This window comes from Candoia aspera, chromosome 12, assembly GCF_035149785.1.
Source record: "Candoia aspera isolate rCanAsp1 chromosome 12, rCanAsp1.hap2, whole genome shotgun sequence".
Taxonomy (NCBI): Eukaryota; Metazoa; Chordata; class Lepidosauria; order Squamata; family Boidae; genus Candoia; species Candoia aspera.
Window position 1 is genome coordinate 6,831,428 of NC_086164.1, and position 25,526 is coordinate 6,856,953.

The window sequence follows — 25,526 nt, forward strand, 5'->3', positions numbered from 1 at the left end:
ACGGATTGTTCTGAACTGAAAAGCAAACACACAACCCAAGCAAATATGGAAATTTATTTTCCTATGCAAGCCAGTCATTATTTTAGTCCTCATCCTGCCATTCATTTGGGAAGTCATTTTCTTGTCATCATTCTTACCTAAATCAGATATTAAAATGTATAAGCAATTACAAAATAAAGAAGATTAATTGCAAAAGCAATTATAATAGAGCAGCTGGGTGAACAATGACTGAATCTTGCATAATTAGATCAGTAGCTCATAGAAATTGCAAATAAATCAGATTTTCGGGCTCCAGCCCTTCTCTTCTGGATTGGTGCAATGAGTCCCAAGTTACAATAATTCTTCTGCATTTTGTAGCCTCCTGACTTCAGCAACTAATCAAGCCATAATTGGCTATTTACCTGACAAGCTGAGCAGATTATTCGGACTGCATAGCAGTACAGTGGTTTCATTTATTATCATGTATGTGGAGGCACATCTCCTGAGATATTTGGATGCATAATGAGATGTTATTTATCAGGTCACAGTTATCCAATCCTTTCAAATACTTCATCAGGGCTACATTTATAAGAAAATGGTATAATGGGGATCTGCAATGTACGCCAGAGGACTCCTTCAGGAGACCTCCTCCTGGACTCTTCAAGAGGCAGGATTTGTTCATATTTTGTAAGCTGATGTGTGCATATGCCCAAATCTTGCCTAATCTCACCAAAACATCAGGAGATTTTGATGGCCTCACTTGAGATCTCAGGAGAGTTCATGTAACTTACAAGGGCTCTGATTTTTATGAACTTGCATGAGATTTTGATGACAGCTTGGAAGATTTTGAGGGCCTTTCTTTTCAGCACCCAGGCCTTTGTGTGTCAAGTTGCATACTGTCACCTGGGGCCAAAGAGTGTTACTGATCCCTGTTTGACAAACTTGAAACTATGGCTTGTGAAACTTGGCTCAGAAATCACACAGTAAGCCACCATGTGGTTTGTTGGTTTGTTTAGTGTGCTGTCTGAGTCCAGCTACTGTGGCTTGTAAATATTCTATGAAGGGTTAGTGCAATATGTGAACCTTCAAACTGTGGCTGATTTCTTCCATCATGTTTAAGAAACCATAGCTTAGCAACCAAGTCAGGGACACAGAGATACTGCCAGAGTTAAAGAAGAGAACAAATGGAATCTCTGTAACATCAAAATGCTTTCTTAGCATTACAGTCTACTTTATCTCTACTGTGGGCAGATCCTTTCAAATGGTGATAAAACAATGATGGAAAAAATGATTTCAGTGAAAGTGATCTGGATTGAAAGAAGACCACCTGACCTACCTCTGTTTTTCATTACAATCCTACATTGCTAATATAGCAGAGGAAGCTGCGGGTAAGACATTTAAAAATGGATATTCCTATTTTATAATGACACAAGGAACCCAACGTCTGCTTTAACAGATATGGATCGAACATTTCTGCATTGGATGATGGTGTGTGTGTGGAGAGCAACAACAAAGAAGGATATGATTTATTTATCCTCATGGCTTTGTAATAGCTAGAGAACTACAAAGAATAACATATTTTATCCTTTCCCTTCCAGGCAGGTTTCATGAATTTTCTGTTGTCTGAGCCATATAAACATGAATGAAGAAGAATGGAAGTTCCAAAATGGCTCATTTTAATTTCAAACTAATCAGAACCATCCAGTGAGGAACAATGGAAATGACCTCCAGACCTCACATCATACAAGGTTCCATTAATGTTGCAGGAGCTGTCCATTTTATTGGAGGCAAATCAATATCCTCTACAGAGATTTTTTTTCTCAAGCATCAGAAACCTATTTGGTGGGAGTTGTGATTTTTTTTTCCAAAAAAGGGGGATAAAATCAAGGGAGCTTTTGATAAATGAGAGAGGTTTTAAAATTCCTTTCATTAGATATTCTTTCATATATTCTAGCTACCTTGCTGTAGTTAAACAGTGAACAAAAAAGTGCTCTTCCTGATCGAAACCAAGCATTATTGCTCATTCACAAAAGGCTAATTTCTTATTCCCTGTTCACTTGTATCACCATGGCATTGAGAGAAATGGGGCTTAGATTGTTCTTGTGAAAGGGGAACAATTGGATTTCTCCCTTACAACTAGAAGAATGACGTATTTGTAAATTTATGGGTTTGTTATTCTCTATCATTGCCAAATTGTTCTGGAAAAAACAATACATTAAACAAATAAGCTTTGCTGGTTTAAATGATTTATTTAAACACTTTACTAAAATATTGTGCAAGGGTACAATATTTTAGTAAAGCATTTAAATAAATAATTTCCCACCCCACCCAGGGAACAGGAAGTGACAGAATGCATGTGAACAGGATTAAGCACCTTGGAGAAGAAGGGAAAAAGAGGAAGCTACTTATGTAAAAGATGGGTGCAGAAAGAAGGGAACCATTTGCTGCATACACAATGGGATCTTTGACTAAGAGATGGATGGATGGATGGATGGATGATGTGCCATCAAGTCAGTGTCAACTCTTCGCAACCACACAGATAGATTCTCCCCATGATGATCTGTACCTAACCTGGTCAACAGTGCACCCATTGCCACTGCAGCTGAGTCCATCCACTTGCTGCTGGTCATCCTCTTCTTTTCTTTCACTCCATTGACTAAGAGATGGTAGGATTTAACCAGGGAAACAGAACCATGCCATGGACAGCTACCCTTTTAATTTTGATTCCAGTTTTTGGCAGAGAAGTAGGATTTCAGTAGTATTTAATGGACCAAGAATGGAAGTCCCATAGCTTTGGTTTTCACAGGAATACTAATAATAGAACAACAGGGTTCTGTTAAGAAAGTTTGGTTCACATTACAGAAAAAGAACTCCTAAAAAGCTGCTGTACTGGGAAATAATTGGGCTGTGGACAAGAAAAATGAAGCTCAAGAAGATGTTACAGTAATTCATAAAGGGATATATCGGGAATGGGGATGAAGCAGCAAAGGGGCATCCACTGTTGTTGCAATTTCTTTTCCTTGAGCTCCATGGGAGTGACCCCTCCTGAGTCACAGAACTTTTGGCTTCTTCATTTGAGGGAAGTGAAACTCGTGTGTGTGTGTGTGTGTGTGTGTGTGTTGGGACAATGAATGTTACTTCAGTAGGTACTTTGAGTCTATCAATAGAAAAGACAAGCTATTCCAGGCATGGTAATGGGAGCAGGAAACCACAAAATGAACTGAAGCAAATGCTGTGCATGTGTCATGATTTCCAGGTAATGTTCCTAATCATGCCATAATAAATATTCAGGGCAGAGTGTAATGAAGTGGCCACTCTGCAGCATCAAAGGAAATAGCCCAGATGGAGCCGTATCTTTATTTTGTCTCCATTTTTAAAATGGACACTTCCAGAATTCCTTTGTCTTCTGCAGTAATTCTGGCACTGTCACAATATCTGGAACCCAAAATGCAATGCCAGTAATTTGCAATGCTATTTACTTAATATTTCTCATGTCTGAGCTTGGCCTTCCATATAACATCTTCTAAGAGCTCAGCCAAAGTTGGCAGTTTCACTTGAAATGTATAGGGCAGTACGGAATGAGTTTTCTTCAAACGCCCATTTAGGGACTTGCACTACAGATAACTCTTTCTGATTGAAAATAGGAAGAGAGTAGTAGTTATACATTCTCAGCTGACTGGAGGAAATGCTTTCAGCTTTGTGCAGATGATGATTTCTGTACTGTACCTGCGTTGAGTTTTCCATGAAGAGTACCACCAGTGTTAGCCTCAATCCATCACTGCTAACTCAAAAAACTGAATAGGCTTCATGGAAATACAGGTTGGGAAAGCCAGTTTGATTCAGTATTTCTACCTGGAGCCATTTCAGATCTTTGAAAAATGGTCCTTTGCACAAAGCCTTAGAAACAGCAGCATAGAACTTAGTAGCTTCTTATATTCCCAGCTTGGTGAATTGTTTTTCTATCTATTATTTACCTCCTATGAACAATTTTGCATGGCTCCCTCTTACCTCTTAAATGTCCAAGGCAAGAAAAAAGTTGTCCCTTGGCAAATATCCCAGAGTATGATTCCAAATAAAAATTAATTCTAGGTGAGCATCATTAATCCACTTCCCTTTCCTCCTGGGTCTCTGAACACAGCAATTTCCATAGGCCAGCTATTGCCTTGTTTAAAGGAGTTCATTTCATCTCTAACAGGCTATCAATGAGCAGCTGCTCCACTTCTATGGGAATGAACAATAATGGAGCTGATACCTATTTTCACTCCACAAATCATGCTGAGCAAACATTCCGCAAGATGGAGAATTACCTGCAGCAGAAGCAGCTCTGTGATGTTCTTCTCATTGCTGGAGACCACAAGATTCCTGCACACAGGTACATTTTTGGCCCATTCTTTCTATATCCCAGAGGAAACCTCGGTCTGCCTGGATAATATGGAATTAAGGTTGCCATATGAGTTTTAGAAGTGCATGAGAGACTGCAATCTCCTAAGAACTGATTATGGTCACGTCCTAAGTTAGGTTTTGACATCTTGAACATGACCCGCAAGGATAAAAATATCACAACCTATATAAATAATGCATATTTTTATGGCTTTTATTGATCTGTATAGTCATTCACCCCAATTAGCCATGGGAGGGGAAAACATTGTATTAATGCCCTATTCTCAAGCTACTAGAAATCATTTTCTGCAACAACTGTGTATTCATGCTCAAGCGTCTTTTCTCCCCATGCACAGAATACTGTAATGGAGTGTTTGTTGAGCTTAGAGGGAGGAAATGGGTTCAGGCTGTTGCACTCCCATGAAGTTCACTAGGCCACGTATCATGTTATGGACATTTTTTTAAAAAAACTTGTGATTGTTGAATAAGCACTAATGGCCTGCTTCATACATCATACTAAGCATAGTGTCCTATTTGAAACAGCCAGTATTCTTTTTCATAGACTAGATATAAGAATATCACAGAATTCTTGTAAGTGGAAGAGGAAAGCATATATGATACTTTGGGCTACTTAGTGAGATAAAAGAAAACTGGAATTAATCTTATTAGAGTGCTCTAAAATACAGGTAGTCCTCACTTAATAACCATTCTTTTTTATTTTTTATTTTTATGATTGGATTTTTCATCCCGCCTGTCTTATTTTTATAAATAACTCAAGGTGGGGAACATACCTAATGCTCCTTCCTCCTCCTATTTTCCCTATTTCCCTATTTTATTTTTTTCTTCAATAAAATTTACTATATTAAAAAAAAGAGAGAATGTATACTTCCCACAGTGTCAAGAGCAGATAGAGATGCTTACCATTTTTTTTCTCCTTTTGGGATCAGACTGGTTCTGAGTGCCGCGTCCGATTATTTTGCTGCAATGTTCACCAATGATGTCCGCGAAGCAAGGCAAGAGGAAATCAAGATGGAAGGTGTGGATCCTGGTGCACTGAAAGACCTTGTCCTCTATGCCTACACAGGTAAGCTCTCAGTTAGCTTCCATATGCAGCTGTCACCACGTGTCCGTATTTAGGAGTGCGCAAACATTTATCTGCATTTTTCCCATCACCCCCCAACCCTTCTCACTTCATCTGTTGGCAAAAACACAAACAAACTATTTTTATAGTCAAAAATAATATTTTGATGACGTTCTCTTGGGTGGAAAGCAGAGTTCTTATGAATTACAGGCAGGATATATGTTCTATCTGGCACTGTGCAATCAGTCACCTAGCAACCTTCTTGAGTAGGCATGTTTTAAGGAAGAGCTTTACCAAGCTTCAGCTAGCTGGGTTCACAAACCAACTCCACTTGACAGGAAAACCAACCTGCTTGTATTCTGTGTTGCTTTTGCTGCTTCAGTTTCAATTCATACACTTGGAGACAAAGGATGTGGCAGGGAATCAGCTCTCCAATAGGAAAAAAAAAATGAAGTCACATTCCTCCCAAAGTGAAGGACCCCCTGCCCCCTTCACAGCAACCAAAATTTGTAGCTGTTTTCAAAAAGCTGCTGCCTGATTGTAAGCAGTACATGAGAGTATTGGGCATGTAAGTGTAAATGTGACACTCTTGTATATGATAGTCCTTGAAATCTCATGGGAAAACCTCATGGGAAAATATTTCCCATGGGTTTTTCTCAAAGGGGAAAATGTGGGCAACCAGTGTGAGAATTAATTTTCACACAGTCTGAAGAAAACAACCTGATATTAGAGCTGGCTGTTAGCAAAACAATAGATATATGGAAACTTGACTTCCTGCCCCCAAAAAGGAAGCCAACCAGTCTGTTACAAAGTTTGTACAGGAGAATGAAGGTTGAACATCACTATAAATACAGCTCGCATTTGATACACAGCAGTCACTGGAATTCTTTCATAATGGCTTCTTAGCTTTTCTTCAATAAAATCCCTTATTAGAAGTGTCTGGATTTTTGTGTCCCACTTTCATTGACTCCAGTTAGTCCTCAAGGAACAGCCTGACTGCCAAGGAGGTTTTGAGTGAAGTACAACACCAGCTCCCTCTAACACTTTGCAAAAGAAAACAAGCTCAAAAATAACACCTAAGACATTCTAAAGCTGACACAGTTTAGCTTTTCAGCCAGGAGGAGCCAGATGCACATTCAATAAACATTTGATATATCAAATAAAGTTGTTGGTTTAATACTGGAGGTCTTGACACAGTAAATGGATTTAGAAAGACCACTGAAAAATGTATTAATGATTTTGTTAAGATTGCAAACCAAGTTTAGCAGGCTGTACAAATATTGCTGCTTGATCTATCACTGATCTGATTAAGAGCATTGTGCAAGCTTAGCCACTGATTTCCAAGCCAAGCCAAGCCAAGCCAAGCCAAGCCAAGCCAAGCCAAGCCAAGCCAAGCCAAGCCAAGCCAAGCTTGAGTTATCACCATATCTCAAGAACTTCCACCCTTCCCAGGACCAGGAGGTATTTTAACAATGTGCTGCTGATTCAGGTTTTTAAAATTATCATTCATTTTCACACACTCTTTCTTTTTTTAAAATTAAACTACACAGGCATCCTGGAGCTAAAAGAAGATACCGTTGAGAGCCTGTTGGCTGCAGCATGTCTTCTCCAACTTTCACAAGTCATTGAGGTCTGTTGCAATTTTCTCATGAAGCAACTTCATCCTTCAAACTGCTTGGGAATCCGATCCTTTGGAGACGCTCAAGGATGCTCAAAACTCTTTCAAGTGGCCCATGTCTACACTATGGTAAGGATGAGAATTCAGAGTCCCCAGATTAACAGCCTGACAATGCACTGTGCTGAGGACTGCATTGGAGGAGGGCAGAGCAGAGAAGAAAAGGTGGGCTGGACCAGGAGCAAACAGAGATCAGGGCAAGAACCAATAAAAATGCAGATTTTCACACTTAATTGAACATTTTCAAAGTATTACATTTTGAAAAAGAAACTTCATCAACCCACCCACCCCTGAGAATAAAAAGAAGGGTGTTTTGCTACGGTATAGGATATGTAGACATAACTAATTTAATTTACATAAAATTGTAGTAAACTCACCAGGGTTAGGGTTACTCTCTGCTCTCTGCTACTCTTCCCCCCCCCCCTTTTGACTCTGAACTGGCACTACAACCCTTCCAAGAGGATAGCTTTGAGCAAAAACTATCTTCCTTAAAATAGAATGTTGAGTTACCTTATCTGGGGTGACAGAATGGGTTGTACCATTTCTGTCTGCTGGGAGAGAACAAACCATCGTATCAAAGGCTTGCTGAATTACAAAAAGAGAGAAACGTTTAAACAGATGCCCATCAATAATAGCAATAGCAAAAGCAATACAAGGAAGTACATCATGCTCATGGAATGGCTTAGAGCTTTTTGATTCCTGATAGGCACTGATCAGGGTGCATTCCTGATATTATATTTAGTGTTTATATTCAGGAAGGATTCCCCACCCTCCCCAGCTTCTTCAGGGTGTTGCTTGAAGTGATATATCCCCAACTACCCCCTTGCCTTTCTGAAACCCATCTATCTGTCAAACCATCCAACCCCTTCCAGAGCCTCAGGGCCATTTATGTAGAGTAACAAGCAAAAGTCTATAATAAAGATAAATGAAAAATAAAACCTAAGTCTAACAGGAATCAGCCTACCAAGGCAGGCCAGATCCACCCTCCACACCAAAAGCTCATCAGAACAATATTGTTTTTAAGGCAAGTGAGCAGAAGATGGTCTTCTTTAGCACTCTGCTTGTCATATATGACTCTGTTCTTCATTGAATTCTACACAAAACCTTGCTTGCTCGAAAAGCGAATCAATGCATTTACAATTTCATACATTGTTTGTTAAAATTACTTGGGGGACATGATTCAACTATTCTGACACATCTCCCGGGGAAAACTTTGAAAAGGTGAAAGGTCCCCTGTGCAAGCACCAAGTCACGTCTGACCCTTTGGGGGGACGCTGTTTTTGTGATGTTTTCTTGGCAGACTATAGTGGGGTGGCTTGCCATCTCCTTCCCCAGTCGTCACCTTCCCCAGCAAGCTGGGTGCTCCTTTTACTGACCTCAGAAGGATGGAAGGCTGAGTTGACCTGAGCCAGCCGTCTGAGAGAGAATCCAGCTTCCGCTGGAATCAAACACAGGTTGTGGGGAGAGTTTCAGTTGCAATACTGCCACCTACCACTCTGCGCCACACGAGGCTCAGGGAAAAATGTACTGCTTGAATTTTTTCTGATTGTATGAAACTCTGCTTGGGGGCCAGACAAGAAATTATAAAGGGAATATTGAGTTCCTGAGTTTGTTTCTATTGTCTCCTTTGTTAAGGTAGAGAAATGGGTATTTCCAGGAGAGAAATGGGGTGTGGCTTAACCTGACTTTTCCTGCTGATATGCTTCTTTGCAAATACTTTCCCAGTAATTATGTCTCCCACTTCCCACTGACTACATTTCACAATGATGCTCACTTAGAAGAGAATTATCCAAGGCAGAGGCATTTGGAGGCAGAATTTGGTGGCTCAAGTATGAATGAAACCCCCCCCCCCCCAGTTCCCTTTCTCCCTGCGTTCCTCATAATGATCTGCACAAATATGCCTTTTCCAGTGTCATCATCTTACCCTAACCCTAAGCACAATCCTTTGTTGCAAGCAGAAACAAGGATGGTAATCATAATCCAGACAGACTGCTTACGCTTTGGAAAAAGACAGGCTCAGATGTTAACCAAGCCCAGAGACTCCTGTAAGAGGAGGTTTCCATTCCTCTTTAAAACTTTTACTACTGATCTGGACTCTTAACAGTTTCCTGCTTGGTAATCTTGCTTCCCCAGATAAGATCACTTCCCATAAACAACTAGTGCTATTTTTGAAGTTTGCAACAATCCTACCATGGCTCCTTTTTTAAAACATCACGAGAGGACAGGAAGGTGTGAGGCCACCACCTCTTTTGTCACTCCCACAAAAGGGCTTGCTTTTTGCTTTTTGCTTTTTCTTGTTTCTTTTTTTTATTAAAGAAAATGCCTATTCAGCAAGTAGAGCTACTTAAGAAAAAACATCATACAGGATCAACAGCTGCCAGCAAGCAACTGCATTAACATGCAGATACCCCCCATATCTTTTTTTTTAATGAGTTCACACTGCTAGCATTCTAACTGTACAAAATAAACGCTAATTTATGGATCACATTTGTCTTAAGTTGCTTATACTGCTGATTTAATTTATTATCAATCCAAAATGTGAGGAAACCAGTATTTCTAAAGAGAAACCAAAATTGTCTTTCTTGTTCTTAAATTATGAACACATCATTTTAGCCAGCATCATTTTGGGACACATGTCATTTAGCCAGCATCATCCCCCTCCCACATTACCCCGGGAAAAAGTGAGAATAACTCTTTTAAGCTGTTGTAAATTTTCTAAGCTGTTGTATTAAAAATGGCATTTAAATATCTTCTGTTTGATATCTTCTTAAGGAACACTTCACCGAAGTAATAAAGAACCAGGAGTTTCTCTTACTTCCTGCTGGTGAAATTGCCAAGCTCCTTTCCAGTGATGATATTAACGTTCCAGATGAAGAATCAATCTTCAAGGCATTAATGATGTGGGTTCAACATGATTTAGACAATAGGCAACGGGATCTTGGGATGCTTCTGTCTTATATAAGGTTGCCCCTCCTTTCTCCAGAGGTAGGTTCCAGTATATAGTGCTGGTATACTATGGATATTCTCTGGAAAAGGCTCTAATGCTGGGAAAGGTGGAAGGAAAGAGAAGACAAGGACAACCAGCAGCAAGGTGGAGGGACTCAGTTACAGTGGTGATGAGTGCAGCATTAAAAGAACAGGTTAGGAATAGATTGTCATGGAGAAATTCTACCTATGTGGTCACTAAGAGTCAAAAACAACTTGATGGCACTCCATCCATCCATCCATCCATCCATCCATCCGATATACAAGGTCCTTGAAATGTTTTGTTCAAGAAGTCATTGAGAAAAGACAACAGGGATAAGGAAAATGTACATGTAGTCCAATTGTGCAGTTAAAACCTTATTGCATATGGTCCCCCATGACTGAGTTCCACAAGTATTTGGTCCAGTCCTAGGCACTGTATTTTAAGTAGGGCTCATAGAAACTGGAATCAGATCAGAGAAGGCCAGTGAAGATAATCAGGGTGGATAATCAAAGTGCTATGAACAGAAATTGAAAGAGCTAGACATGATTAGTCTTTAGAAGAGAAAATTGACTTGATTCCCATTTTTGAAGTACCTGATGAAAAGGTATTACAACCAAGAAAGCCATGACATGTTCTCTGTCATCCCCAAGGACAGGACACAGGAGCAGCAATCTTTAGCACTCTGCTTGTCATATATGACTCTATTCTTCATTGGATTCTATGTAAAACCTTGCTTGCTTGAAAAACGAACCAATGCATTTACAATTTCATACATTGTTCGTTAAAATTACTTGGGGGACATGATTCAACTATTCTGACACATCTCCCAGGGAAAACTTTGACAAGGTGAAAAGGTCCCCTATGTAAGCACTGAGTCATGTCTTAGATTTTGGTTCAATGTTCAGAAAAAGCACCCCACAATAAGAAAGAATTTGACAACGAAACAATGCATCTTGCCCCCTTTTTGCCCCCCACACAGTTTTTGCCCAGCAGTGAATTTCAGCCACATATTTTGGTGGTCTCACACTGCTGGTGGGCAAAAACTCTGGTTTCTCTTCAGATCATATGCATCTTTTGCCCTGACTCTTGAGGTCAACACCTGTAGAGTAGTGGGAATTAGGAAGAGCTCTCAGACAGATGAGCAAGCCCAAGTTTTGGCAGCATATCTTTCCACCCTCTCTTCACTGAGGGTGTGTATGTGTGCATACATGCCTATATGTATGAGAGAAGTTTATCATTGCTTAATTCTTTCATAAGGACCTTACCAGTTAGGCACTGCATTGGCTAATATATTCACTGAGTCAGTTTTGGGTCATACATGCAGAAGTTCATTCAGAAGTCCATGATAAGAAAGCCTCTAAAGACTTGTGTGGTTCAAGTGGAACAATACAATACAGAGTTTCCAGTAGGCTTTACCAGACATCTACTGGAGCTCCATATTTGCCCTGTCTAGTGGACCCCTAAGAAAATATAGTTGAATGCCTCCATTTAGCATCATGTGCAAACTCTTCCATCCACATCAGCTGCACAACAGTTGATCTAGCTCCTGTTCCAGTCATCTCTGGAGGATAAACAATAGCACTAATAAGGAACTGCGGATAGAAATGAACTCTTGATTCTTTCAGTATGAACAACAAGACTGTGTTTGTCTCAGCTTTTAGCTGATCTGGAAAACAGTCCCATGTTTACAACTGATCTTCAGTGCCAGAAACTCTTGATGGAAGCAATGAAGTACCACCTGCTACCAGAAAGGAGATCAATGATGCAGAGTCCCCGTACAAAGCCCAGGAAATCCACTGTTGGTTCTCTGTATGCTGTGGGAGGCATGGATGCCACTAAAGGTATACCCCACTGTTTGATGGAGTGGTTTCTATGGTCGTAGAGAGCTCAGATCAGGATGAGTTAATTCACTTTTATAATATCACTGATCCAGGCATACAAAATGTGTGATCTGGATGCCATATGAGGTCTACCAAACTTGCTTTTATGATCCCAAGGTCCTACAGTGTCTTCTTTTTGGAGCTGGGGGTTAAGTGGGGGTTACTTGAGCATCCTTCATCCCTTAAAACCTCAACCTCCACCCAAAATTGGTTGTGGCCCCACTCATTTCTGAAGTGTAGCCCTCAGCGTGGTGTGCAGAACCCTTGAACCATTTCCTCTTTCTTTTCCTTAATTTTTAAAAATGGCTTAAAATTCTGAAGTATTGAGACAAAAAGGGATGGCCAGAGTGAATTGCTAAAAGTGATGCTGTGGCTGTTAAAGTACAGAAGAGAATATAGTAGAAGTCAATGATTCAGTATGAGTTGATCTCTTTTTCTCTTTCTCTTTATCCAGTTGATATCTCAGGAGCATCAAACTGAAAGCTGGATTTTTCCTACAGAATGATTTTCTCGATTCCCATTTCCCAATTGAAATTGGTAGACGTCCTATGGCATAAAAACTGTGCATATAAATAGGGTCGGGAGAAAACTGTTAAATCCACAGGAGATCATCCTCTTATTCAGTCTCAAAACAAAAATCACATCAAGTTTAGCTTTTACAACCAAGGGGAGCCAGATACTGGCTCAGTATTAGTTTGGTTAAAAAGACTTCTGTTTAAGAACTGCACAGTCATTGACTGTCATAGTCAACAATACAGAAATGGATAGTCCAAAGGTTTGACTCGGGTTAAAATAGCTTGCTCAACTTTCTAATCTTCTTTCACACTTTCCTTCCATCATCCTGGTCCAACTATGGCCCTGCTATATCTTCTGAATTTTCAGAAGATATCAAGCAGGGTGTTTTTCCAGTTCTGGAACAGAAAGCCAAACTAAGAAATTCATAAATCCAGCAAGACATCTTCTATATTGTATCTGCCACTTATAAAGATTAAAAGAGGGAGCAGGGGAGGGAGGGAAGGAGAGAGAGAGAGAGAGAGAGAATGAGACACAGAGAGGGAGAGACCTTGTATTTCATTTTCCTGTTCTAGAAATGTTAACCTCACACTTGCAGCAACCACCCCTAGAAAACCAATTATTCAAATAGGTAGCAGCATTATGTGCTGCTGTGGAAAATAGTGTGTGAGATTGAATGCTTGCAGTGATTTCAAGCATGGCATCTGGCCACCATGTTTCATTTTATTATGCAAAACGGATATCGATATTATCGGCGTGTGGCGGATCACCAACTTCTAAACTGAAAAGCATGGTGCTTTATATTCTGAATATTAAAAATTAAAATAAAATAGATCACATTGCAATCCTTGCAAAATCATAATGGTCATAGGAAATATCAAAACTGGAGTTACGGTCCTTAAAGTCTTTACTTAGTGCCTTGCCTTTAAAATCAGAAAGATGGTAGTGGAATGAATTTGAATTTCATGGACATAAACAGAACATTCTGCTTTCCTGTGATAGGTTGTAGCATCATATGGTGGCAAACTGCCTTTTTTAATCACAAATATATTCTAATTTTAAAGCATTGGGGACAGATGTCTTTGCTTTTGAAATATATACCCCTTCTTTCTGAAAAAGACAGAAGAATGTATTTTAGGTATTACTCACAGGAATGCTTGAAGAATTTGATCTTCTGCAAATTTTAATATGAACTGATCTGCTAGATAACAACCAGGTTAAATAATCCAGTTATTCACTAGGTTTTAAAAATGTTCTGAATGTTCCACCACAATTCTTGGCTCAAAAAAAAAGTACCTTTTTTAAAATGTAAAAATGTGGTAGACAACACATTTAAATTTCCACATCCCAATACACATCCCATACATGCATTTTTTCATTTTAAAATAAGGAAAGCATCCTTTAAAACTATCACTTTAGTCAGAATGAAATCTTTATGCATCTCACAACTAGGAAGGTGTTCTTCAAAATCATAGTTTTAGTCAGATGCAAAGATTTGCAGATCAAAATAGTGTACTAATGGATGAAGTCATTAAAATTAAATCAGCTGATTAGGGAATCACCATAGGAATGTGACTTTCCTTTTTTCTACTACTAATTTTCTATTTACATTTTCAACAGGTACCACCACCATTGAGAAATATGACTTGAGAACAAACAGCTGGATACAAATTGGAACCATGAGTGGAAGGCGGCTGCAATTTGGCGTTGCTGTGATTGACAACAAGCTCTATGTAGTGGGAGGAAGAGATGGCTTGAGAACATCTAACACTGTTGAATGTTTCAATCCAATAACTAAAATCTGGACTGTGATGCCTCCAATGTCAACCCATAGGCATGGCTTAGGTATGATTGTCAGAACTGTGATTCATGAAGAAGCACAGTGATTATATACTGTATCTTTATCATCTCTACCTCTACCTCTACCTCTCTCTCATCTCTATCTATGAGAGCCAGTTTGGTGTAGTGTTTAAGGCATCAGGCTAGAAACCGGGAGACCGGGAGTTCTAGTCCTGCCTTAGGCACAAAGCCAGCTGGGTGACCTTGGGCCAGTCCCTCTCTCTCAGCCCTGGGAAGCAGGCAATCATAAACCACTTCTGAAATCTTGCCAAGAAAACTGCAGGGACTTCTCCAGGCAGTCTCCAAGAATTGGACATGATTGAACAATAACAACAACAAAAGGAATATGTGTTTGTGTGTGTGTGAGAGAGAGTTAAGAGAGGGAGACAGACAGACAGTGGGCAACCACCAAGAGAGTTAAGATTCTGACTACTGGTTTGGTATAGGTTTCAGCTACTCAAGCAGGACTAGATGCCTTGAGATAAATTCACTTGAAAAAATGGAACTCAACAAGAATGAGTAATATTTACTGAAGAAAGTTAGGAAGCTAGAACCAAAGTAATTTCATAGCTGCAGTGATCCAAGAGTTACCCCATTTATAGAAATGTGGTTCATCTCTTCTTGTGTGTGTTTTTTTTCCTTACCACCTGATATAACAGATTGCTTGACCCCTTCCTTTGAGTGGATGGTCCGATTTCTTCTTGTTCTTAATGGTCATATGAGAACTACTTCTGGCATCGGTGGGTGGCCAGCCAAATAATTAAGATTCTGGATTTTGACTTGGAACTGACTAATAGTCAAGATGCTTGTGGAAGCACTTATTTTAGTACTGTAGTGCTGGTGATTCCTTGAATGGCAATGAAGGATGCAAATGTATGAAGCAAATGTATTCTGTTGTGGGAAACCAAATATGATCTGTTGACCATTTATCTTTCTGTCATGCACTTTTCATCCTAAGGGGTAGCAGTGCTTGAAGGACCAATGTATGCTGTTGGGGGCCATGATGGATGGAGTTATCTTAACACGGTTGAAAGATGGGATCCCCAGGCCCGGCAGTGGAATTATGTGGCAAGCATGGCAACTCCAAGGAGTACTGTGGGAGTTGCAGCTCTGAACAGCAAGTATGCATGGCTAGTCTTCTCCTTTATCACAAACACATAGCTGTTCTTATTGTTCTTGTGCTTAATATCCCTCTAAGTAGTCCCCCCCCCGCCCCCAAAGGGCATCATTTTCTCATTAGGCTTATTTTTAGGATTCTGGTGAAGCAATCTTTAAGGTGTAATGGAGCAAACTCTTATTGGTAAATGAGATGTTTAAAACTTCTTTGTACTCTTTCTAGGATTCCCCTGTCCTAAATTTCTCCTCCCATTGAAAGAGAAAGTGTGTAGAATAGCAAACAGCTCACTAAGTGCTCCTCCCTTGCTCAGCCAAGGAGGTGGAAAGGATAGAAGAGCTTTAGATCTACTGGATCAAGGGTCCCTCCCACCTCAGCCCAAACCAGTGTGTGGAACTGGGAGTTTTTGAGTTTAATACAGCAGGAAGGGAATCCAACATTGACTTTTCCACCTGACATTGTAGACATATTTCTTAACCATGACTGTCAAATCCATGAACCTCTTTGACCCCAGAATGCCCATTTTCCAGTAATGTAAAACAAATTATCTAACTTTAAAGTGCAGTTGTCATCTAGGTAATATGGAAAGAAGTCCAAAATTGAAACCAGTTGATGGAAGCTAAATATTGAATATAAGGCATTATGATCCAGTAGTATTGTACCTTTTTGCATCCAAAGCTTTCCAGATTCAATCTCTTGCATTTCTGGGCAGGCTGACATAGAGTCCTCTCTGAAATCCAGCAGAAAAACTGTCAACTGGTGAAGACGATACTGGATCAAAAGAGAGTCTCTTGTATTCTTTACTGGTGTTAACTCTGTGAGTGGTTTGTCCTCATGTGGCTTTTTTTTAACCATAGGTTGTATGCAGTTGGAGGGCGAGATGGTAGTTCCTGCCTGAAATCCATGGAGTGTTTTGATCCCCACACGAACAAATGGAGCATCTGCAATTCAATGTCCAAAAGACGTGGAGGAGTTGGTGTTGCAACCTACAATGGGTTTCTCTATGCTGTGGGAGGCCATGATGCACCTGCTTCAAATCACTGTTCTCGACTTTCTGATTGTGTGGAAAGGTAAGAGCTAAAAGTAGAAAAGTATAGGTGTGGGAACTGGGGTTGTGCTATGTCAAGGAACGAGCAAAACAAAGAAAAGAAATGGAGTCCAGGCTTTAAAGATAGTCCTAGGATTCAAAAGAAATAGTACATATTATGCAATAAGGTTGAGGTTATACTGGGTATATTTTATTTATTTATATATCAAATTTATTCACTGCCCCTCTTACCCAGAGAGCAACTCTGGGCAGTATATGGGATGAGGTAGAACAAAGGAACTAATAATTTCATCCTGTGATATGAAGCAAAACCTTTGGGAGATTCTCAGCTACTTCACCGAACTAATCCTCAGTGAAATTGACAAAATCCATGCTATGGGGGATAAATAATTATTGGTAAGTAGAATGCCATTGGCTGTGGGGAAATGATACCCTGATCATCTGATCTAAGCTGCAAGTGGGAACACTTGAAAATTAAGTCATTCCCCCCTACTAATGCTTTGGCTGATCCAATTTATACCTTTGTGGTGATTTTACAGATACTCTCATGGCAATAAAATAGTTAAAAAACAATTTTTTTTTGAGATAACAGACGATTTTTGAGCTATATAGCCCATTTCTAAATGATCTTCCTTCAGTCTATTCAACAGAGCAGCACTACTCTCTGCTCTCTGATAGCAAGGCTCTTGTTTTCAGCAGTCTCCCCTGTCTCTGGCCTGGCTGTCCTTTCTAAGATATGATGGATCCTTAAGCCAAACTGTCAAGATGATGCCAATAGGAAAATTATTATGGCACAACTCCAGATGAACCATGAGCTAATGCATCTGAGATACTCGGCAAACATCTGCATAGTTTATAGTCACAGTAACTATAGTAAGGGGATAGGTATCTTAGCTTAGTAACAGCCATGAAAACAAATGTTATATTCTTCTTGTTGAAGCTGCTTTTGCTATTAGTAGTTGTTAACTTTGTCTCATAATGTCTTAGGTATGATCCCAAAACCGACACTTGGACCACTGTAGCGCCTTTGAGTGTTCCTCGCGATGCTGTTGGCATTTGTACTCTTGGAGATAGATTGTATGCAGTAGGTGGCTACGATGGACACACCTATCTGAACACTGTAGAATCTTACGATGCACAAAACAATGAATGGGCAGAGGTAATTTCTTACTTACTGTATCTCTGCACTGATTGCTCAGTGCATTCCTGTCATCTTTGTTCCTCCAACTCAATGCACCGTGCTGTGGCTCAAAGTTTATCCTTCCTTGCTAATGGAAATTCAGGGTTGTAAATTGCCAGTAGGTCATTCTCTGCTTGGAAGGAAAGAGAAAAAGAGGACAGCCAACGTCAAGCTGGAGGATTGAGCTACAGTAGCAATGGATGCCCCGTTGAAAATTAGAAGCACTCGGTTGGGGATGTGTCATCCTGGAGAAAATCTAAGTGGTTGCTGTGACTCAACAGCAATTTGATAGCATATAATAAATAAATCTATCAGTCAATCAATCAATCAATCAACCAACCTACCTATGGGGCAGAGAGATGTCTTCTGGATGATGGAGCAAAGAATGGAACTAACCCACTGATTCTCTCTTTCCTTCCTTGCATGTGGGTCTCCTACACTTTTAACACCTCAAACACTGGTTAAGAGGCAAGGATCTAACCCAGGCATTCTCTGTTTTATAGGAAGTCCCAGTCAACGTGGGAAGAGCTGGCGCCTGCGTTGTGGTCGTCAAGCTTCCATGATGAATGTTTTTAGGTGTGAATTAATAGACAAGTACAGTTCCCCGAAGCAGCCCTGGCAGAAGGGAAGAGCTTGTACTCTTGAACAGAAAGCCTATTCATGCTGCTTTCATTACTGAGGAAGCAACAGGGATGCGTTCATGGGAGACTGAAGCATGGGAATAAGCATTGCTCTAAGCTCCAAAGACAGACTCTGCAGGTGTTCAACCGTTATGGTGATTGAAACTTCAGTTCAGAGGGCAGAGCTGGGTACATTGTGTGCTTTTGTTTCATTTCATTTTTTCAGAAAAGGAGCAAAATGTCTAACTGAAGATGACCCCATTTCTGTGTCAGGAACAGCCAACTGTGCTACACAACACAAACTGCATACTTTGGCGTATGATTACTTGCAACGGTTCTACTACTTGGCATGAGAAAACAGGCAGACAGCCTCTTTGGGTCCTGAAGTTTGAACCCCTCATCACTGGAGAAATTGTTCCTGGTTCACCTTAGCAGCACTAGATGGCTGGATTTTGCCACCCTTTTATTTTTCCACAATGCCACTGACCTTGAGACATGATGGGGCATTATGGAGAATGAAAAGAGTTGATAAAATACAGATGATCTGGCATGTTATCATCACAGCGAGATAGGTTTACTGATTGATGGAGATCCACTAGAAGCTTTTTTGACCTTGACCTTTTCAGTTCTGGTGGCAACCCTCCTCTCTGGACTCCTGAGATCATCAGTAATGAAGGCTCATGAATTTCTTGTGACTGGATGTAAGGCAGACCTTTCCTTGTCATTCCGAGGATCATATAAGGAGATAAATGGTTGCAGTTTTAGAGCCTTTTGGGGGATAAAAGAACGGGAAAAAATCCCACAAACACAATGGCCAACTTTTGACAGCTTTTCCATGTGTGTGTATGTGTGTGTGTGTGGACTCTGCAACTGTTGAGTTAAAATAATTTTCTTTACCTTAAAATAAATAAGACAGCAGTATAAGTACAATGCAGGCTGGTATTTCTGAAATTCCTAAACTCCAGATCTTACATGATTATTATGATAGTGGCCTAGTGGCCTTTATTTTCTTAAGAGCCAGATTCTTGGAAACATGGAACCCAGTTTAATGATCTAAAAACCTTCTCAATATCTAGATCTGGACTCTTTTCTCTGTTTTTCTTTCCCCAAGGTCATGGTGACACTGTTGTAGTTTATTTTAGATCATATGGACATTGATGAGAACTTGGAACACATGTGCAAATCCAAATCTATACTTAATGATAGTTTGTAACTCAAGGTATACGCCCAAATGTATATTCAAGAGGAGCAAAATCATAACTGCAAAAACATGGCTTGCAAACAGTATACATGCATAACTGTGTACTTTTGGAGAAATGCACCTGAAAATATACCATGCAAACTCTCTTTGAATAAATACCTAAATGGTTGAGGAAATGGGTCCACTTACTATTATTAGAATAAGCAAGTAAGGACAAACAAAACTGTCTGCATTGGCCAGACATATTATGGATTATCCCACTGAAGAATTCCATGAATAGGGCAAATAAAGCAACCTTGTTCTCCTTCCAAATATTATGGACTCTTTCAGGAAGCTATGAAGTTTGCAGCAGTGTCCACTTTTCTTGATGTGCTTGCCTTCAACATGAAGAGTCTTTCTATCCTGTGTTGTGTTTTAAATGTGGTTCCTTAGTACCAGTGACTGGGCTATTTTCGGGAAAAAAAAGTGCTAACACAGTCAGCAAAACTGTGCTCCGGTGAGCATTGATCTTACAATTTTCACATTTACCCTGGTTGGACAAATCCATTTATCAGATATATTTTAAGCCATTTGTCTTTCTCTGGAATAATCACTGCTGTTTAAGGCTCTGTTGCTGGCAAGGCATTAATATAATCAAATTTGTGGGATGAAATTTATACACACAGACACAAAATCATATGGATATGACGATGACCTCAGCTGTGGATTGCCAATATGGTGATGCAGACAGGAAAATAGAGAATAAGAGAGGAAAGGGTTAGGATTACTGTATTTACCTTTAAATGGGAAAAATGCTAGATACTCAAGAGAGCAACTCAGCTTCCACATGAATGGTATAGATCTGATGCACATTGTCACATACCCAAGGAAAAAGGCACTTGCTGCTTGTTGGACAGAGGTGAATGGGGAGAATGGAGCATTTTCCAAATCTGATTTTTTTTTTAAATGATGCTGATTTCTTCTACAGGATCCATCTGTGACTCCTGTTCCCTCAAGTACTATATCCTCCTTTCTTCTTTTCCTTCTAGGTTTACAAGAAAGGGGCTAGGTGAATTATCAGGAGGACAAGAATTGTTCCAAATTCTCCCAGTTGCAAATTCCTATGCTAAAACCTCATCAGTCTCTGCAAATCTTAATTTTCACCCTTATAACAAAGATGATCTTAAAAAAAGGACAAACAAAACAAAACAGTAGGTGTGTGTCTGAGTAAAAAGAAGAAGTCTTCATTTCTGATGTTTTCATGTATTCTCATCATATTAACAAGGAAATGTCCCCCTGCAGACAAGCAATGTTATCCTACTTAAAAACAAAGAGAAACACTTTAGGATGGTATAGTTTTAACCTTGCTTCAAAGAATATGTTTTTTTTCCTTTAAAAAAATGTGTGTATGATTTGAGAGAAAGGAAAAAAGGAGCTGTGAAAACAAAGACACAGATTTTCCAGTCCTGCTAATACATTCTTTCCAAAAATGGTCTTTATACTATCTCACAATTTACAGGAATTAGAGAAGAAACATAGGCAAGGTCTATTTTGAAAGTTAAAAAGGGAAACAGGAAGGGATGGGGGTTTAGTTTTTGATTAATTGATGATAGTTTTCATTCAATTAAAAAAAATCTTATATTTATAATATGGCAAGTTTGGCATGTGACTGAAATAAAATCTACTTTCTCTGACGAAAAATACATAGTGCTTATTTTATTATGGCATAATTATCTTTTCCAAGATATTAGTTACTTCACTTTTGATGTTCTGAGTTTGCCTCGGTTGAGCACATGCAGAATTTGGGATTATCCCAAGTCTGTTAGACAGATAGTCCTTGCTTAACAACCACATTTGGGATTGGCCACTCCATTGTTAAGTGATGTGGTCGTTAAGTGAGACATCCCATGACTGCGACTTGTGATTTTACTGCCACCTTCTCCATCGACTCTGCTTGTCAGAAACCATCGTAAGTGCAGGGACTGGTCACGAAGTTACCTTTTCAGCACCACTGTAACTTTGAACAATCACTAAACAGGGCAGCTGTTAAGCAAGGACTACCTGTACCCCTACCTTGTTTAGGAGTAGTAGTTTTATTCTGTGCATGAAAATGGAAAATAATGATTATCATTTTTCATTATCTGGAAGATGTCGCAAGGAACCTTTTCCATCAATAAATTCCTAACCAATTCTCAGCCATTGCAAGCCCTTGCAAATTCTGCCAATCCACCAAATTCTCTCTCTCTCTCTCTCTCACACACACACACACACACACTACTGCCCACCTTAACTTCAGGAGTCCCAGCAAATTCTGGCTGAATATAAAAACTGCTGATAGTCATTCCTAAACACAAATTATATCTGGCCAATCACTTCGTTTTAATCAGCAGGTAGGAAATTGCACATTAAGGACTTCTCTAGTTGAAAGAAAAACAAGCAAACAAACCCCCCCCACTGGTGCTGACTTTTGAAAAAGTCTCGATCAGTTGATCGCATGCAAACAATTCATCAAAAATGCTTATATTTGCATTTACTTGCAAGTGAAGGCCAAAAATTGTTTTCAAGGTGGGGGGAAGCACCCTTAGTCATCTGGGGAGGCAAGAAGGCAAGAAGATTAGCTTCAGACAGTTTGATCACAGACAGAAGGGGCAAGATGACCCCAGCTGAATTCCCTACCTAGCAAGTGATTTTCCTTTCAGTTAAGAAACAAGGATATGGCCCCATGCACTTAGATACTGGCTGAAAACTCATTTTCAGGCCCAAGGTCTGGTCCATCTTATCCTATCAGATAATTTTTCTTGAAAATGACAAATAAATGACAAATCCAACATAAATTGGGGTGGGGGGTGGTGGTTCTCCAGTGAGATGCTGATGCACATGGGATGAGATCAGCAATGGCTGTTAAAGAATTCTCGGCACAGAATTACAGACAGAATATACCGAGACGCTATGTCACCTAGAGCTCAGTTGGGGCCCAGCAGACTACCTGTTAAGCTAGCCTTGTATCTGGCCCAACTTACAAATAATAAACTTTGCAGGGCCTTTACATTCCTGTGTTTTAATACCTTACCATCAGCAGTATTGGAGGGTAAGTATCACAAAATCCCCAGGTTTTGTTCCTGCAGAGATGGGAGCACTGAAGCAGAGGATCACATCTTGGGGTACTGCTACTTTTACTGAGACGCCCACAGTGAGTTATTCTTCCTCTCTTATCTCTTCTTAGCCCATTTCCAGGTTGGGCAGAAGAATTCTCTGTGCAGCTCCTTTCGGTCAATAAAGATCCCAAAATCCCTTTGGCTGTTGCAGTGGTTATATTTATTGCCTGTATAATTGTTGTGCTGTTGATACCAGAGCAGGCTTTGCACAAGTATCGGCTGTTTTATTCATTACGCATGTTACATTGCAATTTGTACTACCCTCCCTCCCTCCCTTCCCTGATTGGTGCCCTAGGGTACCAGGCTGGCATAGAAACACAAGTCAGACTGTTTGGCTCGCTCAGTTCTGTCCTCAAGGGAGTGGAATGCTTGTGTAGATATTCCAGAAGGAAAACCGGAAGGCTGCTGTTGGTGGACCCCAGCATCTCCTATCTGAACCGGTTGCCTCATTCTGCTCAATGGAAGGGACAGCACGTGTTAGTTCAAACAAGGCACCCTCCTTTCTCTTGCATGCCCAGAAGTGAATGGCATTCTATTCTTGTCACTATCCCTTCTAAGTAACCTTTTCCCTCCAGCAGAGCTAAACTAACATCTTGGTTTACGTACAGCACATTGTGAGAAATTGAAATGGCAGTTTCTCAAATAGAAAATATTCAGGGTTCTTGGGGAGTGAGGGCAGGGGAAAAGATGGAATCCTTTGTTCGACATTTTATTCCAACAAAACCTGATTGAAGGAACATCTTTTGCCGTTCAACCCTATGCCTATTTACAAAGAAATGCATTCTGCTCTCTGTGGTGGGCGTGCAACATAAATTTGCTTACATTTACTTCTTAGTTCAGCAGAATTCAGTGAGGTTTACTTCTGAGAACATATGCAGAAGATTGTTTTGTTAATATAATTTAACCGTGACGTGTTTTAATTCGGAACCCCCCCCCCCCAGTTCATCTAATCAATCAGTAGATCAGGGAGAAAAACTGTAGCTTTCCCTGACCAACAATATATATTTAAAAGTATTCAAACATACAGTACACCTTGTCCCAACTTTGCAACATAAAGCAGCATAATCGGCTAAACTGAACCCAACCGTCTACTTAATTTACTGCTAAAACCCCTGGGGAGAGTTGATTAAAGATTTTTTTTTTGAGGCACTTGCTTTTTATTATTTTCCCAGATTACACAATACTGAGCAATTAACCGAAAAGGGCTCAGTTTACATGGATCCTACATGATCAGTGGCTTGAATGATCAAACGGCATTAATAATATATTGGGCAAACACTTGGTGTGGTATTTGTTCAAACCAAATAAATACATACATACATACATACATACATACATACATACATAAAGAAAGAACTGGTCTGTCTGCCTCAGTGGAAACTCCTCTTTTTTTCCTCATCTAAAGCTGTCAGTGGTGAGGTGGCTTGGCTGCAACTGGGTGAAAGCGTTTCTAGAGTAGAACATCGTGATGGTACCTGCAACTGATGGCTGTGAGAAACAAACATTTTGCACTTCGCTCTAGGATGGGCGTAAGAGGACTGCCTTAGGGCAGATTTCAGTCCATCCTCAAGACTTTCAGAAGGAACTTGGGAAATCGTTGACAGCAAATTCATTCAGCTCTTGATTGATTTGCATTTACTCCTTTATGAATTTACTAAGAGCATCGTCTTTTGATTTTCAGCTGTGAGGCCTTTCCATTAGGCTACCAGAGGTGGGTTGCAGAAATTCAGCCCAGGTCTGATAGCCTGAGCACAAGATGACTGGAAAGAGTTAGATTAAAAACAACGACAACAACAACCTCTGTGCTGCCATCTAATTGCTTTCTGGATTATTGCAACCTCATTTAATAGCTGTATTCTCCCTGGCTGACTATTACAACTTAAAAAATGTTTGTTGGTTTTCTATGTTTGTTTCTTTGGGAGAGATAGGGGTTCTGATGTCATTATTCATTTCAATTGTTCTGTGAATATTTGAACTGTGGGGATATTGTATACTCTGTAAACCACAGCTGTGGCCGGGTATAAGTTTAATAAATAAATTTATATTCACCAAATGATAAAAGACATTAGTTTCGTTCAAGCAATACCACTGAACATTGCTTCTTCCTCTGAGTACTGACATGATTCTGAAGCAGCTCAGATAACATCTGAACTGAAGAGGTGACCCAGTATCACACAGAGAAGTTTGTTCTGAGGACAACTTCATACAGCAGGGGCCCACTTGCACAACAATGTGTACAATGGGTTTCACATAAGCTCAAACCACTGTATCATTAGGTTTAGTGTCTACAAGGGGGAAATGACATTACTGGTGACATCTCATCATAGCACAAAGTACACCATTTGCATCATTTGCACAATGACGTCATGACCCATATGATGTCACTGTGGCGTATATTGGATACCTCTGCACATAGACCTTGTCCCTGCTAACCACATCAGTGACTAGCCCTGTCAAATCATCTTCCTGTTGGACCTGGCACACACAACCAGGTCAAGAGTCACCATTTTGGAAAGGTGGAATCCCTGCCCCCTTTCTTCAGGAAGTCCTCAGTATCTGATGAGTGCCAGGAGACATCACCAGCCCCTTCCCTGTTGGTGGGGCATGCAGCAGAAGGCAGGCCTTGAGCACTGCAACCAACGTGTGTTTGGAAAATTTGGGCTGTGCGACCAAAGCATCTGTAATGGAGCAGTTTGCTTTTTCAGCCCTCTTTCCCTCTAGCTCTTCTTGGGGCATGGGGGGGAAGGATTAAGAATAAGACTGATTTTTTAAATATGTTTACTACTTGGCTAACCCAATGATACTAGTTTCACCCTGTTCAGTTTGTAAAATGTTGTCATTTTGGGGTTAAATTTTAATCCCACTGAGTTGACTGGCTCAATTAATCGTGTTGTGGTATTCTGATGATATGCTG

General features: G+C 40.1%; 1 protein-coding gene across 1 annotated transcript in view; it reads left to right on the forward strand.

Annotated features, from left to right (window-relative positions):
• Positions 1 to 19,397, forward strand: part of KLHL4 (kelch like family member 4) — a 36,699-nt gene extending 17,302 nt beyond the window's left edge. The window contains exons 2-11 of the mRNA XM_063313610.1: positions 4,175 to 4,351; positions 5,307 to 5,443; positions 6,991 to 7,187; positions 9,888 to 10,100; positions 11,738 to 11,924; positions 14,097 to 14,321; positions 15,274 to 15,436; positions 16,287 to 16,499; positions 17,465 to 17,636; positions 18,161 to 19,397. Of these exons, the coding sequence (XP_063169680.1) occupies positions 4,175 to 4,351; positions 5,307 to 5,443; positions 6,991 to 7,187; positions 9,888 to 10,100; positions 11,738 to 11,924; positions 14,097 to 14,321; positions 15,274 to 15,436; positions 16,287 to 16,499; positions 17,465 to 17,636; positions 18,161 to 18,220 (1,744 nt within the window). The 3' untranslated portion in view covers positions 18,221 to 19,397. The remainder of the gene's footprint in view (positions 1 to 4,174; positions 4,352 to 5,306; positions 5,444 to 6,990; positions 7,188 to 9,887; positions 10,101 to 11,737; positions 11,925 to 14,096; positions 14,322 to 15,273; positions 15,437 to 16,286; positions 16,500 to 17,464; positions 17,637 to 18,160) is intronic.
• Positions 19,398 to 25,526: the final 6,129 nt, after the last annotated feature.